This window comes from Augochlora pura, chromosome 5 (genome assembly GCF_028453695.1).
Source record: "Augochlora pura isolate Apur16 chromosome 5, APUR_v2.2.1, whole genome shotgun sequence".
In the NCBI taxonomy this organism is placed as follows: Eukaryota; Metazoa; Arthropoda; class Insecta; order Hymenoptera; family Halictidae; genus Augochlora; species Augochlora pura.
Genome location: NC_135776.1, coordinates 16157715 through 16182185, shown reverse-complemented (window position 1 = coordinate 16182185; position 24471 = coordinate 16157715). Strand labels below are relative to the sequence as shown.

Sequence of the window (24471 nt, the reverse complement as noted above, 5' to 3'; positions counted from 1 at the left end):
TGAGCACAGTCTTGATAATGTCCGAATCCGTCGTTGCTGGGCGGCCGCTGCGGTCTTCATCTTTCAACTCGAAATTGCCAGCCCTAAATTTTTTAAACCAATCGCGGATGGTCCTAATAGTCGTAGTACCACTCCCGTAAACTGTGCAAATCTCGTCTGCAGTGTCCTCTGCACTATTGCCTTTTTTAAAGCAATGAAGCATAACATGTCGCAAATTTTGACTTAGACCATTTTCATGATTATGGGCACAAATGAAAGCGTGGCGTCGCGCGGCCGATTGCTCCAGCCGGCGGACAGCTTCTCTGACAGCGTTTGCGAAGGGACCCGGGGCCTCCCACCGGAGCGGATCAAATGCCGCTGGTAATTGAAATTCAGCAGTTGACACTGTCGTCGCGACGAAATCGACGGCCGTTATTTGACGGCGGAGCTCGGATGGAGAGCGCCGCCTCCGAAATTAGTTCCTGCGGACGGCTTCGAGGAGCCTGCGATTCTCGGCGAACTGGGACGCGAGGCTCGACTGATTCGGCGGTGGGTAATTAATCCTTTCGTCACGAGCGCCGGATACATCCAGCAACCGTGCGACAACCGGTATAAATAATAGAATTTTATATACAATGGGCCGCATTAATATTCGGACACCATCGTATTTGAGCAATTTTTACTCCGTATCTTTACTGTTTGTTGAGTTAATAAATTTATAGGTTTTTAACAAGTCAGAACACTTACTTTAGATTCTACAAACATAAATTTTATTTACATAATTTGTATAGTTTTATCGTTAATTGATATTAAACGAACTAGTGCTTAATTTTGACGTAGCAAAAATATTCGGACACTTTACAAATTATAATCTGTTCATTAAGAATACACATATACTTCAACAAAAATAAATCGATGCTAATACTTTGTTGGATTGTCCTTTTGCCTAATTACATGGTTCAATCGTTTAGGCATACTAGAAATAATTCTATTTAAATATTCTAATGGAATACGTCACCATTCTTTGGTTAATCGCAATTTTAATTGTAACCTAAAGTAAGTGTTCTGACTTATTAAAAACTTATAAAAACAGTGAAGATACGGAGCAAAAATGTCTCAAATACTATGGTGTCCGAATATTAATGCGGTCCACTGTAAGTATCTCTTAATATCAAAGCTACAGGCAAACACGTTTTGTTAAAAAATCATCGAGTTGGATCCACCGGCTATCGCGTCTCGCTGGACAAATCCTGGACTGGGATTAAATTAGCGAAAGAGAGACAACGGTTTCTCGACAGGGGGATCTAATAGTTACAGCAGCGTAGCAGTGCGGAAGGTCACCGACGGCGAACAAAGCTGCAGGAATTTTGCGAGGGACAGAAACTAATCATCGAATTCCGATAATTGTTGTGTGCTGTGCGCGAACTTCCTCTCCTCGGTAGGTAGGAGAAAGCCAAAGTCTGGGGAGTAGGACTGCCGGCCCGCTCTGTGCAGCTTCGTCTGCATTGTTACCGGTACCCAATTAGACCCGTCGACGTTACCGCCGTCGTCGGCGTAGCCATCGACGTCGACGTAGCCATCGTCGTCGTAATACAAAGATCAACATAGTTACCTGGAAGCTGTGCTGTTTCAGCATCGTTTTGATCAGGATCAGAGTGTCCAGTTTCGGTATCCTCGTGACCACGCTCTCCTCCCGCACCTCCTCGTCCGTGACGGTCACCGGAAGCCGGCAATTGTCGGCCTCGCTTGGCAGTGGTTCGGCGCTGCGATTGGTCAGCCAGGGATGCTCCTTGATGGACGACAAGGTGAGCCTCTCGCCGGGACTCTTCTCCAGCATCCGCGAGATCAGGTCCCGGAGGTCGTCCGAGAGGATCGGCTCGTCGGGGAATCTCAGCGGCTCGGTCCGGACCGCCGCTTGCACGCCGATTATGCTACCGGAACCGTACCATGGGACTCTGCCGGTCACCAACGAATAGAGAGTCACGCCCATCGACCAGACGTCGCACAACTGAAACATTCGCGTTCGAAACACTCTTTGATTTTCTGTGAAATCGAATCTCTTGGTCGTTGCGATGCGAATAGTGTCTTTGAAGACGTTATTATATGCTAGAATTGTATTGTGCAAGATTTCGCAAAAGTCACTTGCAATCGTGAGAGGAGAGGTTCCTTAGGTCATTTCAAGCAACCTTCTCATTAGCGAAAATCTTCTACGAGGCTTTGTTAAACAGTTATTGACGATAAACGGTGACCAATGAGAGGCGAGATAAGACGGCGCGCGGCGGCCGAGCCAATTAGCGAAAATGGGCGTTGTCCACTCGTTGGCTCGATGGCATCGCGCTGGAAGAGCTCGCCTATCATTGAACAAAGTTCTTCGTTAATAGCTCATGAATAATGCCGCGGAGAAAGTTGTCGTAAAGGAAAAAGTTGCTTGAAATGACCCGAGGAACCTCTTATTTGATGATTGCAAGTCATTTCCGGGACAGTATGGTACTTTGTATGCTAGCTGTTATATACGATTATATACTATAAAATGGTAATAACTTTATATGTTTTAGGAAATTTATACATTACAGAATTAATTTCTGTAACTCACGCGACAGTTATCAGCTCTTAAAAATTGTTGCACACAAGTAAATTTGATAAAAATGATTTTGCAACGTGACATCGCACTGTTTTGTTTAGAATCGCCTCTCGACCGCAAAGGGTTAAATTATCTTCGTTTCGGCCACCGCTGCGTCTGGTCAGCGGCGAACCACCGTTTACGTTCACTGGCCGATAGTTCTTGCCATAGATAGGCTAAACTGGGCGAGCCAACGACGTAGTCGATAAGGTCACACGATACGTCTAAAGTCTAGACTATAATCTGCAAGATATACGCGCCCGCGACCGAGAATAACGTTAGTCCGCCGCAAATTACACGCTTCCCGATCCGACCGACGATGGTGCACACAACCAGCGGAAAGATACTCGTCGGTCTTTCGCGTACGGCTTCTGATTGCACCCTCAGATTGCCATATTCGGGGTAAGATCCATCCTGGGTAATTATTACCGTTTGTCTCGGCGGATATCGTCGAGAACGTCGCGACCAATGAAACATCCGACACACTCGGTTCAATCCTTTTCGACCAGGCGGAATGAACACTCTCTCGCCTCAACTTTTTATTCATGATTGTATATATTAGGTTGGGGAGAAAGAAATGCATTATTTTTACTTGAATTTCATGACTTTATTTAACATGTTTCCGATTGTCCGATTTTGGTCAAATATGCACTGTTTCGTTCTATAATTTTTTGCCATTTTAAAGGTACCTTCATAATGCCTCTCTTATAGAAGTCTTGGCCCCTATTAGCGAAAAACTCTTGTAATCGACTTTCACAATCTTCTCTCGATGCCAATTTCTTATTACTAAGGAAGTTTTGCGATGCAAGATAAACATGGCAGTCGCTTGGTGTCAGGTCTGGACTGTATGGTGGATGCATCAAAACGTCCCAGCCAAGCTCCTGAATTTTCTGACGAGTCACTATAGACGTGCGTGGCCTGGCGTTGTCTTAATAGCACACAACACCTCTCCTGTTGGCCAATTCTGACCGTTTCTGGTCAATCGCTAGCTTCAAACGGTCCAGTTGTTGACAGTAGAGATCCCAATTTAGTGTTTGACCATATGGAAGCAACTCGTAATAAATGATTCCTTTCCAGTCCCACCAAATGCACAGCAGAACCTTCTTGGCTGTTAGTCCTGGTTTGTCCACCGTTCGACCTGCTTCACCAGGCTTTGACCATGAACGTTTTCGCACAATGTTGTCGTATGTCATCCATTTCTCATCCCCAGTCACCATGCGTTCAAGGAATGGGTCGATTTCATTCCACTTGGCCAAGACATCGCAGGTGGAAATTCGAACCATCATGGTTTTTTGTGTTAATTGATGTGCCACCCAAACGTCGAGCTTTTTTTTAAATCCAGCTTTGTGCGAATGGTTTAAAACCGATTCATGGTCGATCTTTAGCTCCCGGGCGATGCTGCGACTGCTAACATGCCAGCCAACTTCGATTATTTCTGTGACTTCGTGACGATTATTTCAAACTTCGATTGTTTCTGTCATTGAAGTTACTCATATTAATTTACTAATTAACACTTACCATGAAATGTTTCTTTCCATTCTTTCACAATATAAAAAATTCTGCGCAGATCTTTGTTTCCTTTAAAATCGCGCGCCAGAAAGAGTTAAAGGTCGCGTCGCGATTTCTTAGACAATTTTCACGCGTTGCAATGACTTTTCTATGGAAAACGAATTGGCCCCGCGAAGACCTCGCGAATTTGCGAAGAATTAACGAGACTTTTTCATCGACGAATATTCTGTCGGTAATCGCGAGTTACGCGACAGAGACAAACCTCGCATCGCGGTCACTATGTTTCAACGGCCGCGCGCTCGCCAACCTAATTTCTTGAGATAGCGACTTTCCGTACTTCAAGTTCACCTGCATATTTTACGAGACCGTGAAGAAATCGATGTGCCGTGTTCTCGAGGTGTGCAACTCGTTCCATAAAGTTTTCCCGTCGCGGCCCGCGTACGTGCGCGAGAACGTTAAACGTCCCTCGGAGAACTTTTCTGACGGAGAGAGAGTCCGCCGTCTATCGTTCGATCGGCTGCGAAACTATCGACGAAGTCGCGAACTTTCGCGGGCCACGAAAATGGCCTCTCGTTTTCACCGATCGTCGAGGCGATTATCGCTGCGAAGAGAGGGAGAGGGAGAGAGAAAGATCGCTGGAAATCGTCGGCGGAGAAAACTCGAAGAAACTCGGCGCAATCGGCGTCGTAAAATATAATATCGGCGCCGACTGCTATAAAATCGCGGTGATTTGGACGCGTTTTACACGTGAATGATTGTTTCGTGATAAGCGTGTAATAAATAACGTGGCAGACGAGGTGACAACAAATTTGTTTAAGGGGTGAGTGGAAGATTTGATTCAGCGATCGTTTAACCCTAAAACATTCATTTTTTGGTGTAAGTGATATCGCGGGGTTGCGAGCGACGTACATATATATAATATATCTTATATAATAATATAATAATATGATAACATAATCATATAATAGTGTAACAATATAATGATATAATAGTATAATAATATATCGATATAATAGTGTAGTAATATAACGATATAATAATATAATATTATAACAATATAACAACAAAATAATAATATGATAATATAATGATCTTGTGTATAATGATACATATACTAAAATCTTACTAATCAAAATATGATTTATTATTTTTGAAATATAAGGAGAATGACAAGAAAACCCTCAATATTTTAGTATTTATTTTGCAAACAGTTAAAAAATGTTGTTCCAGGTTTAAAGCAATGGAAAAATCGCAGCTCTAACTATAAAAGTGCATAAGTTTCTCACCTACGTTTACTTGATTTGTTTTTACTTCCTTTAGCAAGTGAGTATTGCCTCGACCTAACACAACGTATCTTTGAATGTTACGTAAGAATAAAACGAACAAAAACATAAATAAACAGCTGTGGATGACTGAAATTAGAGTCATACCATCGCAAAGGTTCGAGTCTGACGGCGAGTGATCTTCTTCGAACGAGATTCCCGGACGTATTCCCCTATACATTTCGGGGCTGGAGAAGATGAGCTACCTTGGGCCAGCGAAACGTGCTCGCCGAAAAAAAAGGGTCACGCAGAAAGAGTCTGCGCACGTAATAGAACAAATCCCGGTTGATTCCGCGGGATCCTCGAGCCCGGTGCTCGAATCGAAATTGAAACGATTGTCCGATGGCGCGGAGCGGATCGGCCGGATTCCGACGTAATAATCCGACAGAGAGGTAAACCCCGCGTCGCTTCGAAAGTGAAAATCAATAAGCCGTCCGTGTAATTGGAATTAACCGGGCGATAAGATCGCCACCATAAGCGGAGCGCGGCGCCGTTAGGGTCGCCGCACGGCGTCGTCATTCGGCTCTAATTAAAATTTGTTACAAGCGAAAATTCGCGCGCGCCGCATAATGGCGGGTGTCGCCGCCGACCGATCGCCTTCGTCGCCGGAATTGAAAATCCATTAATAATGTTCGCGCGCCGGCCCGGTGGGCGAATGAATATGGAGCGAGTTCCCGCGCGGGATCTATACGGGAAAGTCCACCTGAATGAATTTCTCCGATACAAGGTAACCGAACGAGACGCGCGGTTTGCATGCTAATGGATACCCTTGGCGATGCTATGGTTTATTATGTATTATAAAAATAGTTCTGTATGTAATGCATATGTATGTAATAAATATTATATATTATAGCGTATATACTATATAGATAATAAATATTATATATTATAGCGTATATACTATATAGATAAAAAATATTATATATCATAGCACATATAATATATAGATAATGAATATTACATATTATAGCGTATATGATTTATAAATCATAAATATTATATATTATAGCATATATAAAGTATAGATAATAAATATTACATATTATAGCGTATATAATATATAGACAGTAAATGCTATATATTATAACATATATAATATACGTAATAACTACTACATACTACAACGTATATAATATGTATAATAAATATATATAAATATAAAAGTATATGTATATATTTACTTATCTATATATTGCGAAAATTTTGCAAAGATGCAGCGAACACCATAGAAGACTCTAAGGTGTATTAAACGCTTTCTTCGATTTTTATACGGTCCGACTGAATCCCGCGCACAATCGCGAGACCGGTGGTCCGGCCCTTCGATTAATCATCGATAATGGATGTCCTAACGGGAAGTTAATTCGCTAATAAATAATTCATTTCGATTCGTAGCTCGTCGCTGCGTTCACCCATTTTCCCGCGGGATCGTTTTTACCCGTCCCGGATTCGCGTAAATTGGAGAGTTATTTACTATGAAAGCGAACATTCGAAGCGTGTGACGCACGCAGTCGAATAAAATGAGTTCGCGTGGCATCGCCGATTTTATTGATCCCCGCGCGTTATTTCTTTCGCGAACATCCCCGAAATTCCTCGCGATCGATCATCGATCACCCTCGGCTTACCATCAGCGCGGTATCTTTTTTAACCCCTTGCCGTGCCATTTTCTTCGCAGTTATTACGATTAGGAATTTTTCAGTTGATATCATTTCTTAATAATTTCTTAAATTAATACTTAATCATTTATTGCTACTAATTTCCATCGCGAGTCGGTGTCGTCAAAGTAAGCCGGTACTAAGAGGGTTAAAATGTTTCGAGATCAGGAAAAAATTATAAATTTATAAATACTTTGAGTTGTAACTCAATTGATTATCGCGACACACGCCGGTAGGCGCTTTGCAAAGAGATCGTCACAGTTAACTGGTTATATAGATCGCTCTCTACTATAAAAATTCATCCCCGAAGGAGTTAAATAGGGTACTCACGGTGCCGGAATAATGGGCGCCGGGTGTGGTTGTTTCGGGCGCGGCGAACGCCGGCGTGCCGGCTGGTCCAGATAATAATTCCCCGGACGCCCTCAATTCCGCGCTGACACCCAGATCCGCGATCTTGATCCGTCCGTCGCTGTCCACGAGCAGGTTGCTGGGCTTTATGTCGCGGTGTACTATCCGCTGGTAGTGCACTGGAACGGCCGTACGCCGGAAAAGTTAATTAACGCGTGCCGAAAATATTAGGTCCTCGAATAAGTTCTCGCTGCTTTCTTTCCAAAATAAAAGCTTTATTCCTATAACCAGTTATCGCTATATAACCAGTCTCAACAAGAATTCTGTGTGCTTCCGATGCAGACTTCTTTTGAATAAAGTAGTGCACTAAAATTCCCCGCAAAACCACTTTATTCGGCACAAAAGTAGACGTCTTCAGAACCAATAAACAAACACGTGGTTGACACTATGGTGAACAATCGTGCATTGAAAATTCATTAACATACAGTACTTTCTTGCCGATGAGTCAGCAATAGAAATTCCATGCACGGAGTGCTACTAATACTGTCTTTTGAGAAACAGCGAGAACTTATTCAAGGACCTAATAGTTTACGGCGGACAGCGAGCCGCGGCGAGGACGGGGGATGGGCGAACGAGACAAACGGAAGATGCCGGCCGGCTACGAGATTGTATTCGAAGCGCGCGGCATTCGCTGGCACTTTGAAATATTCTAGCAAATTGGATTGGATTAACCCTTTGTTCTCGAGTGGCGACTCCGAGGCAACGGTAATCGTTTCGTCGGGTTCCAAAACGATTCTCGAGCCGTTAACCCTTCGCGGTCGAGCGGCGGCTCTGGGGCGCCGCTAAAAATCATCGTGCCACGTTTCGAAATTGTTTTTTATCCAGTTTAATAGTATTTAGAAAATTGTTGAGATCTGTTAACTGTTGCGAGAATCATGGAATTCGAATTTATAATGTATGAAAAAGGCTCCAGGTTATATAGAATGGAAATATGTTGAATTTCCAGTTGAAATCGCGCCGACGAAAATATTATTAATATTATGGATTATTAAAAGATTAATAAATTAATAATTTTGCCCTTCGGCTTCGAGCGGCGACTCTGTGGCGACGTTAAAAATTGCGTTTGAAAAGAATTTTACGCGTTATTCAATTCGTTTGTTCCTTTTTGATAAATTGACAAATAATAGAACAATACATACGTCTTACATACGCGTTAAATTTCGTGTGTGCGTATCAAATAGACAAAGTCGTAGCAAATGGAAATAGCGGAAACAAATGCCGTTGTTTTGGAATTGAAGTAATCTCGAGTACAGAGGGTTAAATGTCTTCGAGTTGCAAAGAGTTAAATGTCTTCGAATTGCAAAGAGTTAAATGTCCTCGAGCTGCAAAGGGTTAAACGTGTTCGAGTGCAAAAGGTTAAATGTGTTCGACTGTGAAAGGTTAAATGTGTTCGAGCTCAAAGGGTTGAAGCAACAGTTCCGGGAGGATAGATAGGAGGACAGACGCGTAGGGGGATTCGATGGCTGACGACTTACGATATTCGACACCCATCACCACGTCCCTGAAGTGTCTCCTGGCCGTCTCCTCGTCCAGGGGCTTCTCGGTGGGGATCTGTATTATCTCGCCCCTCTGGACCAGCTCGAAAACAAGGTAGAGATTGTCCTCGTCCGGGTCGTCGAGCACCTCGACCAGCTTCACGACGTTGGGGTGATCCAATTTTTTCAGCAGCGCGATTTCCCTGTAGACCTTCGCCAGGGGGTCCACGGCGCCCTTTCTACCCGGCGCCATTCTACCGAAGATGCCCGCCTTCTTCATCAGCTTCTTTTTGCTGAGGATCTTCATCGCGTAGTGGGTGTCGTCCTCCTCGTTGTAAGCCAATTTCACGATGCCGTAGGAACCCTGTCCGGCGGTGACGAAAATTAACCCATTCGCATCGCAACACACATATGTTACATTATATTATAATATAAACTATAATAATTTTAAATATTGGTTTTATTATAATACGATATACGTTTATCGCGTTTAGGGTAGTTCTAGCGTTACTAGATTTACGACAGTTGTAATAACTGAAATTTATTTCAAAATTAATTAATTTGAAACCTTATCATCGGATAAACAAGCTTAACAATGCGAATATTTCATTTCCATTATCATTGCAAGCAATTCAGATTCCAAAAGGAAGAACAAATAAATAAATGAAATTGTTATTTAGTAAAAAAATTTTTCGAGTAGGCAACAACGATGTATCGTTGTTCAGCACTAAAAGGGTTAATAATATCTTGAAAAAAGTACAAACGATTTCGAAAGATTAAATTTGCCGAAAGATTGAAAAGGTGTTCTATATCAGATTCTCAAGAAATATCAACCTGTCCAATGTTTATAATATCTTGAAAAAGTACAGACGATTTCGTCCAATATGCCGAAAGATTGAAAAAGTATTCTATAGTAGATTCTCAAGAAATATCAACCTGTCCGATGTTGTCCAAGAGCTTGTACTGGTTCAGTTGCAAAGCGCCCTGCCTGTTGTCGATGGACACCCTCCTGCTCTCCCTGAGCGGTCTCCTCCTGTTCCTGGGCGATCCTTGGGGACTGCCGTACGGCGAATAAGGACAGTAAGGATAGATAGGCCTGACCGTGATGCCGGAGTCGCCGAGGAACCTTTGTCCGGTTGCTGGCTCCACGGGCGAAGGTAGGGACCCTTTCTTCGCCGTCGAATCGTCGGTGATGTCGGCGAAGAGACGAGTGTTCATATCACTGGACACGCTCGTGCTGATGGTCAACGTGCTTCCCGGTTGCGAGGACAATTCGTCCTTGGACTCGTCGGTCAGCATTATGGACTGCTGCGGGTCATCGTGCTTCGATATTTGCAGCGATATCCTCCTATCCGTTAAGTACAGCTCTCTGTCGGTCCTGTCTTCCGACTGGGTGGACAGCAGCTGGTACACCTGTCAGCGACAGCTCAACGTTTAAAGAGATCGGAGGCAGGCAGCATCGTGATGCTACCACCCGGCTTCAGATAATTTATGATAACGTCGGGAGTTCAGATCTCGCCGCTGTAGCACTATTATAGATTGATTGATCGGTTTGGCAATTTTTCTTGTCGAATTGTTTCAATTTGAAATATGCTTTTATTGGGTATTGGTAATTAATTTGCGAGCACTGTGTTGAGTCTTTGCAATTGTTTTGAGATATTATGATTTTATAAGATGTGGGAATAGGTAACAGTGGACTGTTGTATATTGTTAATTATATTTACTTTGTAATTGTAGAGAACGCAGTTTGACAGGTTTGCTAACAGTCATGCTTTTTTATTTTATAATCATTGAAATTTTTATAGACTATTTCATGGAGGATTGATGAATCTTAATTTGAGTATGGAAATGTGCCAATGATACAGAAAGACTACCTTCTACTAATATGTAAACACCATCTATATTGGAATTTCTACGAGATATTCTCTTAGGAAGAATGAAAACACACGCATAGACAGAGACAAACCGATAGCACACACAAGGTTTATTTTGATTGTCTTCAATAGGTCGCGAGGTTTAAGGAAGTTAAAGTGGTCACTCGGTGTTCAGTGTTTCTCAATATTGGTATCTGTCGCATGTCGTGATGGGCCGTGGTAAAAGATTATCTGACAGTGACATAAACGCAATTCTTATTTTAAGTAAACGGAAAGTAACGATTACTGAAATTGCAAAAGAAATTGGTCGAAGCAGAAAAGCTGTATATAACGTATTAAAAGATGTGAATAACTACGGTAAAAGGAAAAGCATTGAAAGGCCAGCAACCCTATCGCACCGTGACACAACAGTAATATACTTCGTGCTGCATCTAATTCTAATGCTACCGCAAGAGAAATTGCCTGCAAAGCTGATGTGCAAACTAATATTCAAAATCACGTGTCATTGGCACATTTCTTATACCATAATTATAACACGAGAAATAAAAGATAGCACGCGCGTGCTGTCTTTTTCTTTGGGAGCGTACCTTCACCGTCCGAGGAAGATTCTTCGACTCCTCGTCCTTGGCGTGCGCCGAGGATGTCCCGTCAACCTTAAACTGTTCGATGTTGATGCTCAGCCTGGATCGATCCCGGGACTGGCCGGGCCCCGCTGCCATGTCCCGATCGCTCGATGGTATTTCCAGACAGACTATCGGGTTCTGCGGTGTCGAAGATGTCGAGGAGCGATCGATCGATCCTCCGCCGCCGCCGCCCACGAATTGATCTCGGTGTTCAGTAGTGACGCAACTCTTTGATGCCTCGAGGGTTCCGGTGTCCGATTTTGGAGGAGCTCGGAGATCCAAAGAGCGTTCCGGCTGGCACCGCGCATCCTCTGTGGACAGATAAGCGTTCTATAAAATCCACCGCGGAACTTTCCGTAATAGTTCGCGGCAGATGAAGATCGACGAGGTATCGAAAGAAGTTCTCGAGAAGATTGCGATGGCCGGGAGATTGGGGGCCCGATTGAATAGACGTTGAATCGAGGCATCTTGGAGAACAGCTGTGGGTGACTCGCGCGCGACCACCTGATATCGTTGCCCCGCATTCGATCATCAAATTATCTTTCGAGTTGTAAAGCCATGGCCGACTGTACGAGAAATGACGAGCGATATGAGCTATGAGATCCGAGGCTTAACCCTATGCCATACTTTAACGAGTCATACTCGCGATGGAGATTTGTAATAATAAGCAGTTATATACACGAATGTTTATCTGTTCCTTTAAGTAGAAATCTAATTTTATTCTCTCATCACTAAAAATTAAACAGACGAGTTTGAGGACACGATAAATATAAAATTTCTTTTCCTTCTAAGAAATTAATGCGATCGAAATAATTATAGTCATAACAATTGTAAAGAAAATGGTACGGGAGGGGGTCAATCTGTGGAGACTGAATAGGACTGTCTAAAAGACTGAGTAAAAGACTGAGAGAAGGACTGTGTTTAAGACATTAAGCAAAAGTTTTGTAATTTGCTCTGAGAGGAAACTTGGACGCGGATTGGTTGACGGCGAGACAGAAAGAGAAGTCAGAAGTCGAGCAAAGGTGCGACACATAGTATTGTCCGTCACCCTGCGAACTCGCGCGTGTCGTTAAGTTTTGCCGTAGTTGTCACCATTGCTATTATTTTATTCATTAACCCTTTGCACTCGAAGCCATTTTAAGCTTAGATCCAAAATTGCTACTTTGACCAGCTGTAGTATAGTACTTAGTATAATTTGCTGTATGAGATTGAGTCTCGTGTCTCGTAAAACTGTTATGCTTTTAACAAGAACGGTATTTAATAATGTCAACATTATTTTGTTAATTATATAGCAATTTTCATTGGCTCGAGTGCGAAGGGTTAATTGTCATAAGTCGTGGGAAGTTGCTGTGCGATATTGTTAATAAACAATTGCTGTTAACGTTACCCTACGTTCGACACACTCGTAACAAAAATACTAAGCACGTAACAAATTTATCATTCTCTTTCATTCCAAGAACAGACTGGACCAGGTCTAGGAAAAGCTGCCGAGCGCAAGAATCGAAAACGGAAAACGTATGGTACAAGTATCTTTGCTCACCGACGCTGACGCGTTCCGCCAGGCTGCAGAGGGTGCTCAGATTATCCTTGGCGGCCGACTCGTCCCTGGACAGCTCCTTGACTTCCTCGATGTTGGGCATGTCTAGACCGGTGCTGGACAGCTTCCGGTGCACCTCCGTGGTCGGCATTCTGTCCAGCGCCGTTTCCTCGGCGAGGCTGTCTCCCGCCTTGCCGGCGATCAACTTCGAGTTCAAGCGCTTGGGCCCGGTGGAGGACACGCGTCTCTCCTTCAGGAACAAGGACAGGTCCTGCAGCGCGTCCGCGGTCGAGCCGCGCCTCTCCTCGTCGAAGGTGCCGAGATTGCTCGCGTAGCCGCTGCTCTCTCTTCTGGGCCTGATGATCCTCGGGCCCCTGGACTTGAGGATCTCGCGGAGCGTCGGCAGTCCTTCGGCCTCCTCCAAGAACAGGGCGCTGTCCTTGCGAACCTCGAGGATCTCGCGATCGGATGCGTCCTCGGGGCTCGACGAAGACGCCGACGAGTCCTCCTGGTCCTTCGATTCGGTCTCCGGTAGCCTAATGGTTATCAGCTCGCTGTCAGCGTCGTTGCATCGCTGCGACGACCGACGCTTCGAAGCCAAGCTGTCCGGCGTGTCTCGCGCGATTCGCTCGGCGATCGCAGCGTCCGGCGAGGTGGGAAGATCGCGGACCTCCACGCCGAAATCCGACGGTCTCGCGGCTTTCTCCGAGTATTGGAAAGCGGTGTCCGGCCTCCGCAGATCGAACCTGCGGACGGCGGAGAAGTGCTCGCCGGAGCTAGAGTCTAATGGGAAAACGATGTTCCTCGGAGCGTCCGGCGACGCGTCCAGAGCGTCCCTCGGGTCCTGGGGAACCGGCAGAGTTCTCGAGACTGATCCCGGCGAACCCTCGTCCACCGCCGTGTGCCTGCAACACCGGAAAGATCTCTTTTGAAATAGACGGCTCCGGTCGCGAGCTGCTCGGGTCTCTTTTCTATCGCGGTTCATTGTTCGCGGTAACGGCGCGCCGATGTTTCACGGATTACGAAAAGTTGACGCGAGTGTTTACGACGCTGCCGGGTTATGTAGAGCGGAAAGGACGCGGGATGAATAATTCATCGGCTTGTTGTGCGTCTATAGGGTCGAATCTTTGCTGCTTTGTGTCGGATGCCACGGCGCATTAGCCCAGGTCTCGACAAGTCTGAACAGCGCTCGTTCCGCCACGGAAAAATCGAGCGGCGGCTCCGTTCAAGTTGAAAACTGAGTGCATTCGACGCGGTCGTCGGGTTACGTAAATCATGTTAGTAGTGGGTGGGGTAATTTAACCCTTTAATTCCTTTTAACCCCTTGCGCTATAATAACGAGACGTGATAAAGATTTCACGCATGGTCTACTAAACATGAATGTTACTAATTTGACACAACATGAAAGGAATCATAGTAAAAGGGGTTAATTTGACGCTTAACTTAACAATGTGGTTAGCAGCAGTTCTTAATTGTTTTGAGTGCTTTGGTTGGTTTAAAGGAGAGTTCTTTCACTGTTATTTATTTTTAACAATTTTAATATCTCTTTCCTGTGATACCACTAGGCTAGATCATTTGTGTCATGATTTTCCTCGAATTTATTGAATTTATTTCTTGAGACAATTTCTTGAGACACCTTTAGGATAAGATACCCTGAAAATATCTAACAATTAGGATTATTTGAAGCAACTTTTTCCTTTACAAACATTTTCTCCGCAGCTTTGTTTACGAGTTATTAACGAAAAATTGTAGCCAATGAGAAGCGAGATCAGTTGGCGCGAGACGGTCGAGCCAACGAGCGAGCAACGCTCATTAGCTCGGTCGCCTCGCGTCAATCCATCTCACCTCTCATTGGTCACCGTTTCTCATCAATAACTCGTTAACCGCGCCTCGTAGAACATTTTTGTAAATGAAAAAGTTGCTTGATATCACCTCGGGAATTCTACGTTTCCCTAATACGAGTCACTTTTTGGAACACCCTACATAATACGACGATTCCTACCTGCACGTTTTCGAGATAAAGTGAAGTCGAGTTGTTGGTACGGCGTTACCAACGCAAAGTTAAGAGCGCGAAAGTTAAAATTTCGAGATCGGTCGCGGTCGAACGACGGATCGATTCCTCTTAAAAACAAATTCCCGTTGTTTTCGGTAAAATGGAAAATCCTTGACAGATGTATGGAACAACGATCCAATTTGCGCCGGACGTTTCAACGATGCTTCCCGCACGATCTCGCCACCATCCTGCGTCACGGAAATCATCGATGCGTTCACGTCGATTCTATTGTTTCGAGATTCCGCATGTTCCCCGGGCCAGCCGATTGATGGGCTCCCGTTCAGACGGGATATTTAACGAGAGCGATCTCTACCTAGCGCCGAAATCGCCCTTGGAAGTCGGTCGTCATCCTCATTTTTACGTCGACTGATTATGGGTTCATCGGACTCCGATCGAAACGATTCGAATTTGCAAATTAGATTTATATGAAGAGTGAGATTTATATGTAAGAGTGAGATTTATATGTAACGCGGCTTATTTATTACTAATAGCTTTCTGGCATTGTCACTTAGTTTTTTAACACCTTGCACTCGGGAAATTATTTCACTGACCATTTATTAGAAACTGGAACGTATTTATATTAGCGAATTAGTAAGCAATGCTATAAAAATGTATGTAAAATGACAGAATGATGGAAATAATGGCAATGTTTAAGTTAATGTCGATAGAAGGATGCATTATATATATATACGTAAATACTACTGATAATAAAAAAAATATATATATAAATATAAGTGCTATGAATTATATAAAATATATATGCTTATATTTTTTTATATTAATGATGTATTAATAGTATTTATAATGTCACTACTATTAATACTTTTTAATAGTATTTTTTTAATATGATTAATAGTACATAATATATACTTTAATATATCCTTTTATTACTTTTCCATAGTATTAATTTTTAATACTATTTCTTAAAACAATAAATAACATAACACGCATATATATATTTTTCGTATTATCAACAGTATTTACTATATTTCAACCACAATCTTGAAATTGCCTCAGCTAATATGTTAATCGAACAGCAAACAACAGCGCGCGTCCATCTCCGACGAAGCTTGCAGAGCAAACACTAGTCCCCCGACTTTCATCCCCATAAAACCAAACCGCGCGGAACGGAAATACGCGACGATCGAAGAAGTTCTACGCGAAAAATATTTTCACGATATAAAAATCGAAGCGTCCATTCACCTGACATTTGCGCAGAAATATTAGGTTGGGGAAAAAGAAATCCATTATTTTTTCGGTAGACGGCTATTGTGATCTATATCTGTTAAAGTATCGATCAAACAATTTCAGATATATGCTCGTTGGAAAGGTGACATTTCGCACTACAAAAATTCCTTTCCCCTGGAAAGGAATCATTTATTACGAGTTGCTTCCATATGGACAAACACTGAATTCGGATCTTTACTGTTAATAAATGGACTGTTTGAAGCTAGCGATTGACCAGAAACGGCCAGAATTGGCCAATAGGAGAGGTGTTGTGTGCTATCAAGACAACGCCAGGCCACACACGTCTATAGTGACTCGTCAGAAAATTCAGGAGCTTGGCTGGGACGTTTTGATGAATCTACCATATAGTCCAGACCTGGCACCAAGCGATTCCCATGTTTATCTTGCATCGCAAAACTTCCTTAGTGATAAGAAATTGGCATCGAGAGAAGATTGTGAAAGTCGATTACAAGAGTTTTTCGCTAATAGGGGCCAACAAGACTTCAACGAGAGAGGCATTATGAAGGTGTCTTTAAAATGGCAACAAATTATAGAACGAAACGGTGCATATTTGACCTAAATCGGACAATCGGAAACATGTTAAATAAAGTCATGAAATTCAAGTAAAAATAATGGATTTCTTTCTCCCCAACCTAATACCAGCCACAGACCGCGCCTCGATAATTAAAAATTGTATTAACAGAACATGTTGCAAAAATACATTTACGTCGTTTATGGAGGCTTGAAAGAGCGAACAATGGGTACGACTGGTTGAAAGCTCCGTGCGGATCTATTCATTACGGGAGCACCGGATATGCCGGCGGCGCATATATGCAGTATTCGGAATTTCGATGCATAAAACCGCGGCGTGTTTGCCAGCAAACAGTATTGCATCGGTTATTGATAATTTGATGGGGATTGTTCGCAAGCCGGCAACAGTTGGCGGCGGCGGAGTGGAACAATGGTCTCTCAGGTTGGCAGGCGATAAATTGATGCTGTTAACTCGTTCGTGCGGTCACGTTAATGTGGCGTAAGACAGTTCCCGTCGTCGCACGGGCGCGTTTCCGTCAGACGACGGAACTTACAGCCAGAGATTACCGTGCCGGTGCATTCTCCTCGTTGAGTCCCCATGGGCGAACCATAATTTTATTGTCGTTAATATTACTGTCACTATCGAACAGCAGCAGAAACAACAAACCGGCGCGTTAATATGAGTTAATGTAATGACATAATTGTAGTGTATACAATTATAAATTATAGTATAAATATTGTTATAAATGATAGTGTAAACATAATTATAAATGATATTATTAAGTATAATAAATTATAGCATTTATTCTTCTATTTCATTCGTATAAGAAATTTTGACTGATGAAAATGGGACTATCATTTTTATAAATTAACTTGTGACGAACGAAATGAAACGGCAGTTGTTTAGAATTGTTTAAAATACTTGCCGAGAGATTACAGGAATACAGGAAAAAATTTTGTTCGAACATGTTCATTATTTCTACATGTTATCATTAGATTGTGAATGCCTTTTGCGTAATGTTTATTAAGAATAAGTTTAGAATATTTCATTTATTTTTGTCGATATTTGACTTTCACTGCAACGCCAATATTTATTTATTGTAAGAATAGAACGTTTAGAACTAATTTTATTAAATACATTTATCGATCGAAATGCAGGGTTGCTAATGGGGTAAACCAAACATGCAGAAATAATAATAATAATAATAATAATATAATAATAAGTATAATATAACTGTAATAATACAAATTATATATAATGATAATAATATAAATTGTATACAATAATAATATAATATACTAATTTATATATAATAAAAAAAGGATTACGGTAATTTCTGTTGGATAACGCGGGTTAGGTCCGGATTAGGGATACTCACTGCCGAATCTTCGCAATCGATCTTCTTCCACATTAAAGTTGGCCAAACTCGTTCGAGGCATTAAGCATCGGAGCAGGATGATTCGTCTCGTCGAAAGGGAAATATTTTTCGCGCAAAAGCCGCGACCTCGGGGCTCCGCGGGCTTCGGGCGGCGACGAGCGTCATTTAAATTTCATATTTTCGTCATTCTAACCGGCGCGATCTCAATTGCAAATCACCGCTCTCCTCGAGGAGGCATACGCTTCTCGCCCGCCGCCCCTTCCTGCCCCGCTTCGTCGAGGATTTAATGAGCTCTCCGGCTCCCCGGAGGCTGAAACTTCCGTTCGGATCGCTTGCGAAACTCGTCGGATCTCTGACGACTGTGCATCCTAAACGCGACTCGGAATCGCTGGTCGTCTTCCCTACTCGTTTCGAGCGTGATCCCCGACATTTTTTGACTCGATGCTCTCTCGCTGTAATCATCTCCCCGCGACAAGCGGAATTCCAGTGATCCGAGACCTTGGCGTGCCAATTCGGCCGCATCATCGCGCCTTATTAGTGGCTACGTGGCAATCTTTACTGGTTGTATTTGTTTATCGGATGCGTTTCTTTTGGAAAGGGGCTTTTTAGGATCGCCGTTCTTATAATATTTAACTTTTATGATGTATAGCTTTATGTCATTGTGTTTTATATTATTATATTATTATTATATATTGTATATAATCATTGTATTTGTAATATTTATAATTTTTATGTATTATGTTATTGTGTTACATACTATATATATTTATATATTGTCATTTCATTTAAATTATGTTTTATAAATTATTATTATACCCCTGGGCACCCAGAATGAACCCGAGGGAACATTATTTGTAATAAACGAATTGTTGATTATATATTATATAATATTAATTTGATTATATATTATCATTACATTCATAATATTCATATATTATACTATTTACTTATTATAATATATCAAGGTTTATGACGGAGAATCATGATCCTCAATCATGAACAATAATTCTCCGTCAAAACCTCGACATATTATAATAAATGAACAAAATAAAATGAACATAGGTAATATAAATTGTCCATAATAAAATAAAAACTATCTTGTAATAAAGATATGTCGGAGAATCGGTGCTATCTAATTCTTATGGACTATCATTCGAAGGTTCTATGTTTCTTCTGAAGCAATCATCTTCGCTTAACTCGGGAAATCATGTCTTTGTTACAATCAATAACTATAAATTTGTAACCTTATATATCTGAAATTGTTGAATCTATTTGACTAATCTAAAAATCCAGAAAATCCTCAACAAAACAATCATTTCTATACAACTATCATTCCCATATACTCATCTTCTCTGTAGAATGATATTCTACACGCGTAGAATAAAAACGTACCGAAATTGTTTCCACCGCAAAACGAAAGCCACCCCTTTCTCCCACAGCTTCATCATAACCAGAAGCGATCGAACGTCGTCTCGAAAGCAAACATCTCGTTGCATCGCGTGCCGCGGCGGTAAAACATTGCGGCGGGGTTCTTGCGGCGGCACGTACGGCGAGCCGTCAGCAAGTCGAATCGAATGAAAAGCGTGAACGGAGAGAACGGCTGTTACGCGACTCGCCGTAAAAAGCGAGCATTACTCGGCGACAAATTGCTTGAATAATTTTTAGCTAGAATTCAGGCGACTTCGTTTCCCAGGCACGCCGTAGAGACGGCATTCCACGCATTTCATCCGCGCGTTCCTCTTTTTTTCCATATCTCCTAGTTATCGGGGGAGCTGCTCGAGGAAAGCGGACTTACGCGAAAATAGGAACCAGCTCGCGGCGATTTCCTGCGAGCGACGTATTAGGTTGGGGAGAAAGAAATCCATTATTTTTATGTGAACTTCAAGACTTTATTTAACATGTTTCCGATTCTCCGATTTAGGTCAAATATGCACCGTTTCGTTCTATAATTTGTTGCCATTTTAAAGACACCTTCATAATGCCTCTCTCGTAGAAGTCTTGGCCCCTATTAGCGAAAAACTCTTGTAATCGACTTTCACAATCTTCTCTCGATGCCAATTTCTTATCACTAAGAAGCACACAACACCTCTCCTGTTGGTCAATTCTGGCCGTTTCTGGTCAATCGCTAGCTTCAAACGGTCCAGTTGTTGACAGTAGAGATCCGAATTTAATGTTTGACCATATGAAAGCAACTTGTAATAAATGATTCCTTTCCAGAGGAAAGGAATTTTTGTAGTGCGAAGTGTCACCATTCCAACGAGCATAAATCTGAAATTGTTTGATCGATACTTTAACACAGATATTGATCACTACAGCCGTCTACCGAAAAAATATTGTATTTCTTTTTCCCCAACCAAATATTTGGTCGCGTGGCGATTACAATAATAATAATAGTAATAATAATAATAAATATTATATTATTATTTAATTATATTATTTAACAATAATAATTAATATTATTATTATTATTATTTCCCTCCGTAAGGAAAAACTAATTAAAGGGATGATCGAGTATAAAGCACGAGCACTCGGTGGATGAGAAATGAATTTACAACAGGAGTGCTTCATGTTCAATGGTTTCAACGCAATTAAATTCGTCGTTGAAGGGTGAAAGCTAGGCAGTCAGACAGACGGACGGACAGACATAAAGAGACAGATGGAGACAGAGGAAGAGACATAAAGAGACAGAGGAAGATAGAAAAAGAGAGGCAGAGAGAGTGAATGATATTGAAAGAGAAAGAAAGAGAAATAGAGCCAGAGAATTATAAAGAGAGAGGCAGAGAGAGAAATAGAGAGAGCTATAGAAAGACAGAGGGAGACAGAAAGAGAAACAGAGAGAGATACATGGAAAGAAACATAGAGAGGCAAAGAGAGATAGAGTAATTGCAAGACAAAGAGAAAAGGAGAATGAGTAAAAGAAAGAGAGAGATTGAAAGGCAAAGAGAAAGGGAAAGCGTGAGAGAAAGGAAGGTTGAAAGACAAAGAGAGGAAGGGTGGGAGAGAAATTAGAAACAAAAAGAGAGAGAGAGAGAGACGCAAGGGAGGGATAGAAAGACACATAGAATGTGACAGAGAGGCAGAGAAGATTACAGAGAGATACAGACAAAGAAACAGAGTGTGAGAGGTGGGGGGGTTAGAATTCCATCATCATTCGCTTTCGAAGAACAGGTAAGCGCATTAGAAGGTAACCGGAGCTGTGCACGAGCTGTCGTCACCAGTGGTTTCTTGTCGTCAGGCGTCGTCGTCGTCGAAGGGAAAAAAAGGAGCCGGAGGATCGCGGAACGAAAGCGTGTCGGAAAAGCGACGCGTCAACGTGACTGTCGCGTTTAGGTATGACGAGCACGTAACGGAGCGGAATGCGCGACGGCATCGCGCGTCTCGCGTCGTCCCCCTCGATCACCACCTGTCCGACTCGCGTACGACTGCACACGCACACAGACACACAAGTATAAGCCACGCGTACGAGCGTAACGTAGAAATGATCAGCCTCGTTTCGATCAACGTCATCAGCCTAATGAACTCTGTTTAGAACAATCGCACCGACCAGTCACGTTCGCCGGGATCTAGCCTGCTCCGGCGATCGATCGGCCAGCCGCGGAACGAAAGGGCGGAAAGTCGCGAAGAGCGGACGCTATCTAATCGTTGCCCACTTTCCAGAGAGGTTTCCCCCGTTTATCTGCTCGACCGAATGATAATTCGTCGCGTTAACCCATTCGCATCATCGCCCTATTTCGGCTGCCGCGTTGAAACATCAGCGACGTTCAACTGACGACCGACTCGTATCACCGCGCGTGGTAGAAGACAGTCGTGCGGCTCGCGGATTAATCCGCGCTTGGATGCAAATGGATTTTAACGGCAATGGTTTTACATGGCGTCGGGGCTCGACCTCGGGATGGAACGCCGTGCAGCAGACAGGCGGGAAACAAGGCGCACGAGCGTGTCATCGGGCGCGTGGGATATCGCGTGAACCCGAGGTAACAAATATCGTCGTGGCCTCGTCTGCGCGATGTCTGTGAAAGTCGCTGTCTAATTAGCCGCCGTGGGCGTGAGTGGGCCGCGTTATGGTTTTGTATGGAAAAATAGCCCGTCGAGCAGTGGGCAGGAATGCCGAGAGGCTAATCGAACTGGTATTTTTCCGAAATAAATAGTATCGCTTGAGACGATATTGTTAAATATATCATTAACAAATAATACGATAAGATAATTACAGTATTAAAAGTGAATTAATTAAATTTGATTTTTATTGTATTAGGTGGGTCAATGTATGTCATTTTATCGATATTGTTTTTTATTTTTAGTAGTTTGATATCTTTTCTGTTTTTAGGAAAAATTGATATCTTGATGATATGATAGTGTTAACGCTTTGCGCTTCGAGCCATTTTAAGTCTAAATCCGAAATAGTTTTTTGACTTATATTTTTGTTAATGTATTAACCCTTTACTGCACTCTGACGACTCTGACTTGTGTTTTTAATATTTCATAACTTTAATTTAATATTTTATATCTTCGATTTAATATTTCATATCATTTATTTAATATATATCACATCTTCAATATAATATTTCACACCTTTAATTTAATATTTAACATCTTCAACATAATATTTCACACCTTAAATTTAATATTTAATATCCTTAACATTTAATAATTCTTTTTCCCCCTTATATTAAATGATTGAAATCGAGAAATACTTCATCGTTGTAATAGAGTGAAGTTAATAGTACTGCGAGGGCGGCGTTGGTATTACATTCAGGACGATATGTGAAGAGGTACAAAGGTGACGAGTTTTGCATGGAGAACTGTGACAGGAACGCGAGAGAAGCGCGAGGGAAACGCAATTCTCACGTTAGAGATGGGGGTGGACTTGTCCCACACACCCCTTACCCCTGTGCCATCCCGCGGGACATCGAGTCAGCAGAGCACAGTACATGTAACACGAAGTATAATTACACTTCTCTCATGGTTCTTTGCATTCCTGATTTAATATACGATATTAACTATTCAGTTGAAATTATAAGTAATAACTTTACCATTTCATATAAGAGACAGAGAGAGCCGTTTTTAATAATTAAAACGAACATTCACGAAATTTCTCGTGTTCCATTTATTAAGGAGCATGCTTTTAAAATTATCATAGTCCGCGAAATTATTAAACTCATTTTAAAAACTACCTTCGTAATATATTAGTCATAAAATATGTTAAGGCTATGCGTTATGTAGAAATTTATTTTAAAATCTACCTTCATAATATGTTAGTTATAAGGTTGTGTCAAAGTTATGTGTTATGTGTAAACTTATTTTAAAAACTACCTTTATAATATGTTAGTTAAAAGGTTAATAAATACGTGGATCTTTAACTTCCTATATATGTATATAATAGTATATTATAACTAACCTAACCTATATATGGTATTATTAAACCTATAATATTACATACAATAGCTACATATATCCAAACTTATATACAATATTATTAAACTTATATTATAGTATTACATATAATAGCTACAAGTATCCAAAGCTATATACGATATTATTGAACTTATAACGTTATAATATTAAATATAACAGCTACATAATCCAAACTTATATATAAAATTATTAACCTCATAATGTTATATATCATGACATTACAATATTATATATATTAGCTATATACATCCAAACGTTAAAAAAGAGTGAATAAATCTTCTCATCCCCACCATTCGTTCATCAAAAATTAATTCCGTCCACCAAGCCACTAACAGGTTGACCTAATGCAACCTTAAAAAATTAAAAATCGATTTCTGACATTAATCTAGGTTCTACCTACTCAGGTACCTGGTCCCATAAAAATTTCTTGGGACGCCGAAATCAAACGCGGCAGCCAGCTCGGTAGCTTCGTTCTCGGTCGATAAGCTCTGCCCAATTTTCCGACTAAACGAACAATTGTTTTAGAGAATTCGACGGCGCGAGAGCATTATCCCCGCATGATTTCCGATAACGTCCACGGCTCGGCCACGTATGTAAATTACAACGGGAGCGTGGTCGCGATCGATATTTGTTCATTCCGCAAAACGTGTAACGTCGGAAAGTATTTGCCTGATCCGGATCCGGGAGCTGAGCCCGTGTTCCGACGTTCTTTCCTCTCCGGGACCGCTTTTATGCCATTTCCCATCGAACGCAATTTCCTTTCAACGTGCGCTGAATCGGTTACGAAGCGAATGCGCAGTTACGGTTTAACGCGGCCGCGGGGATCCGACACGATTCCGCAGCCGTTCCAGGGGTTGGCCTCGCGACGCG

General features: G+C 42.1%; 1 protein-coding gene across 1 annotated transcript in view; it reads right to left on the bottom strand.

Moving 5' to 3' along the window:
- Positions 1-1362: 1362 nt before the first annotated feature.
- Positions 1363-24471, bottom strand: part of LOC144470057 (uncharacterized) — a 61067-nt gene continuing 37958 nt past the window's right edge. The window contains exons 3-9 of the mRNA XM_078180859.1: positions 13003-13904; positions 11427-11773; positions 9902-10378; positions 8966-9329; positions 7413-7609; positions 1592-1987; positions 1363-1479 (exon numbers count right to left, since the gene is read on the bottom strand). Of these exons, the coding sequence (XP_078036985.1) occupies positions 1363-1479; positions 1592-1987; positions 7413-7609; positions 8966-9329; positions 9902-10378; positions 11427-11773; positions 13003-13904 (2800 nt within the window). The remainder of the gene's footprint in view (positions 1480-1591; positions 1988-7412; positions 7610-8965; positions 9330-9901; positions 10379-11426; positions 11774-13002; positions 13905-24471) is intronic.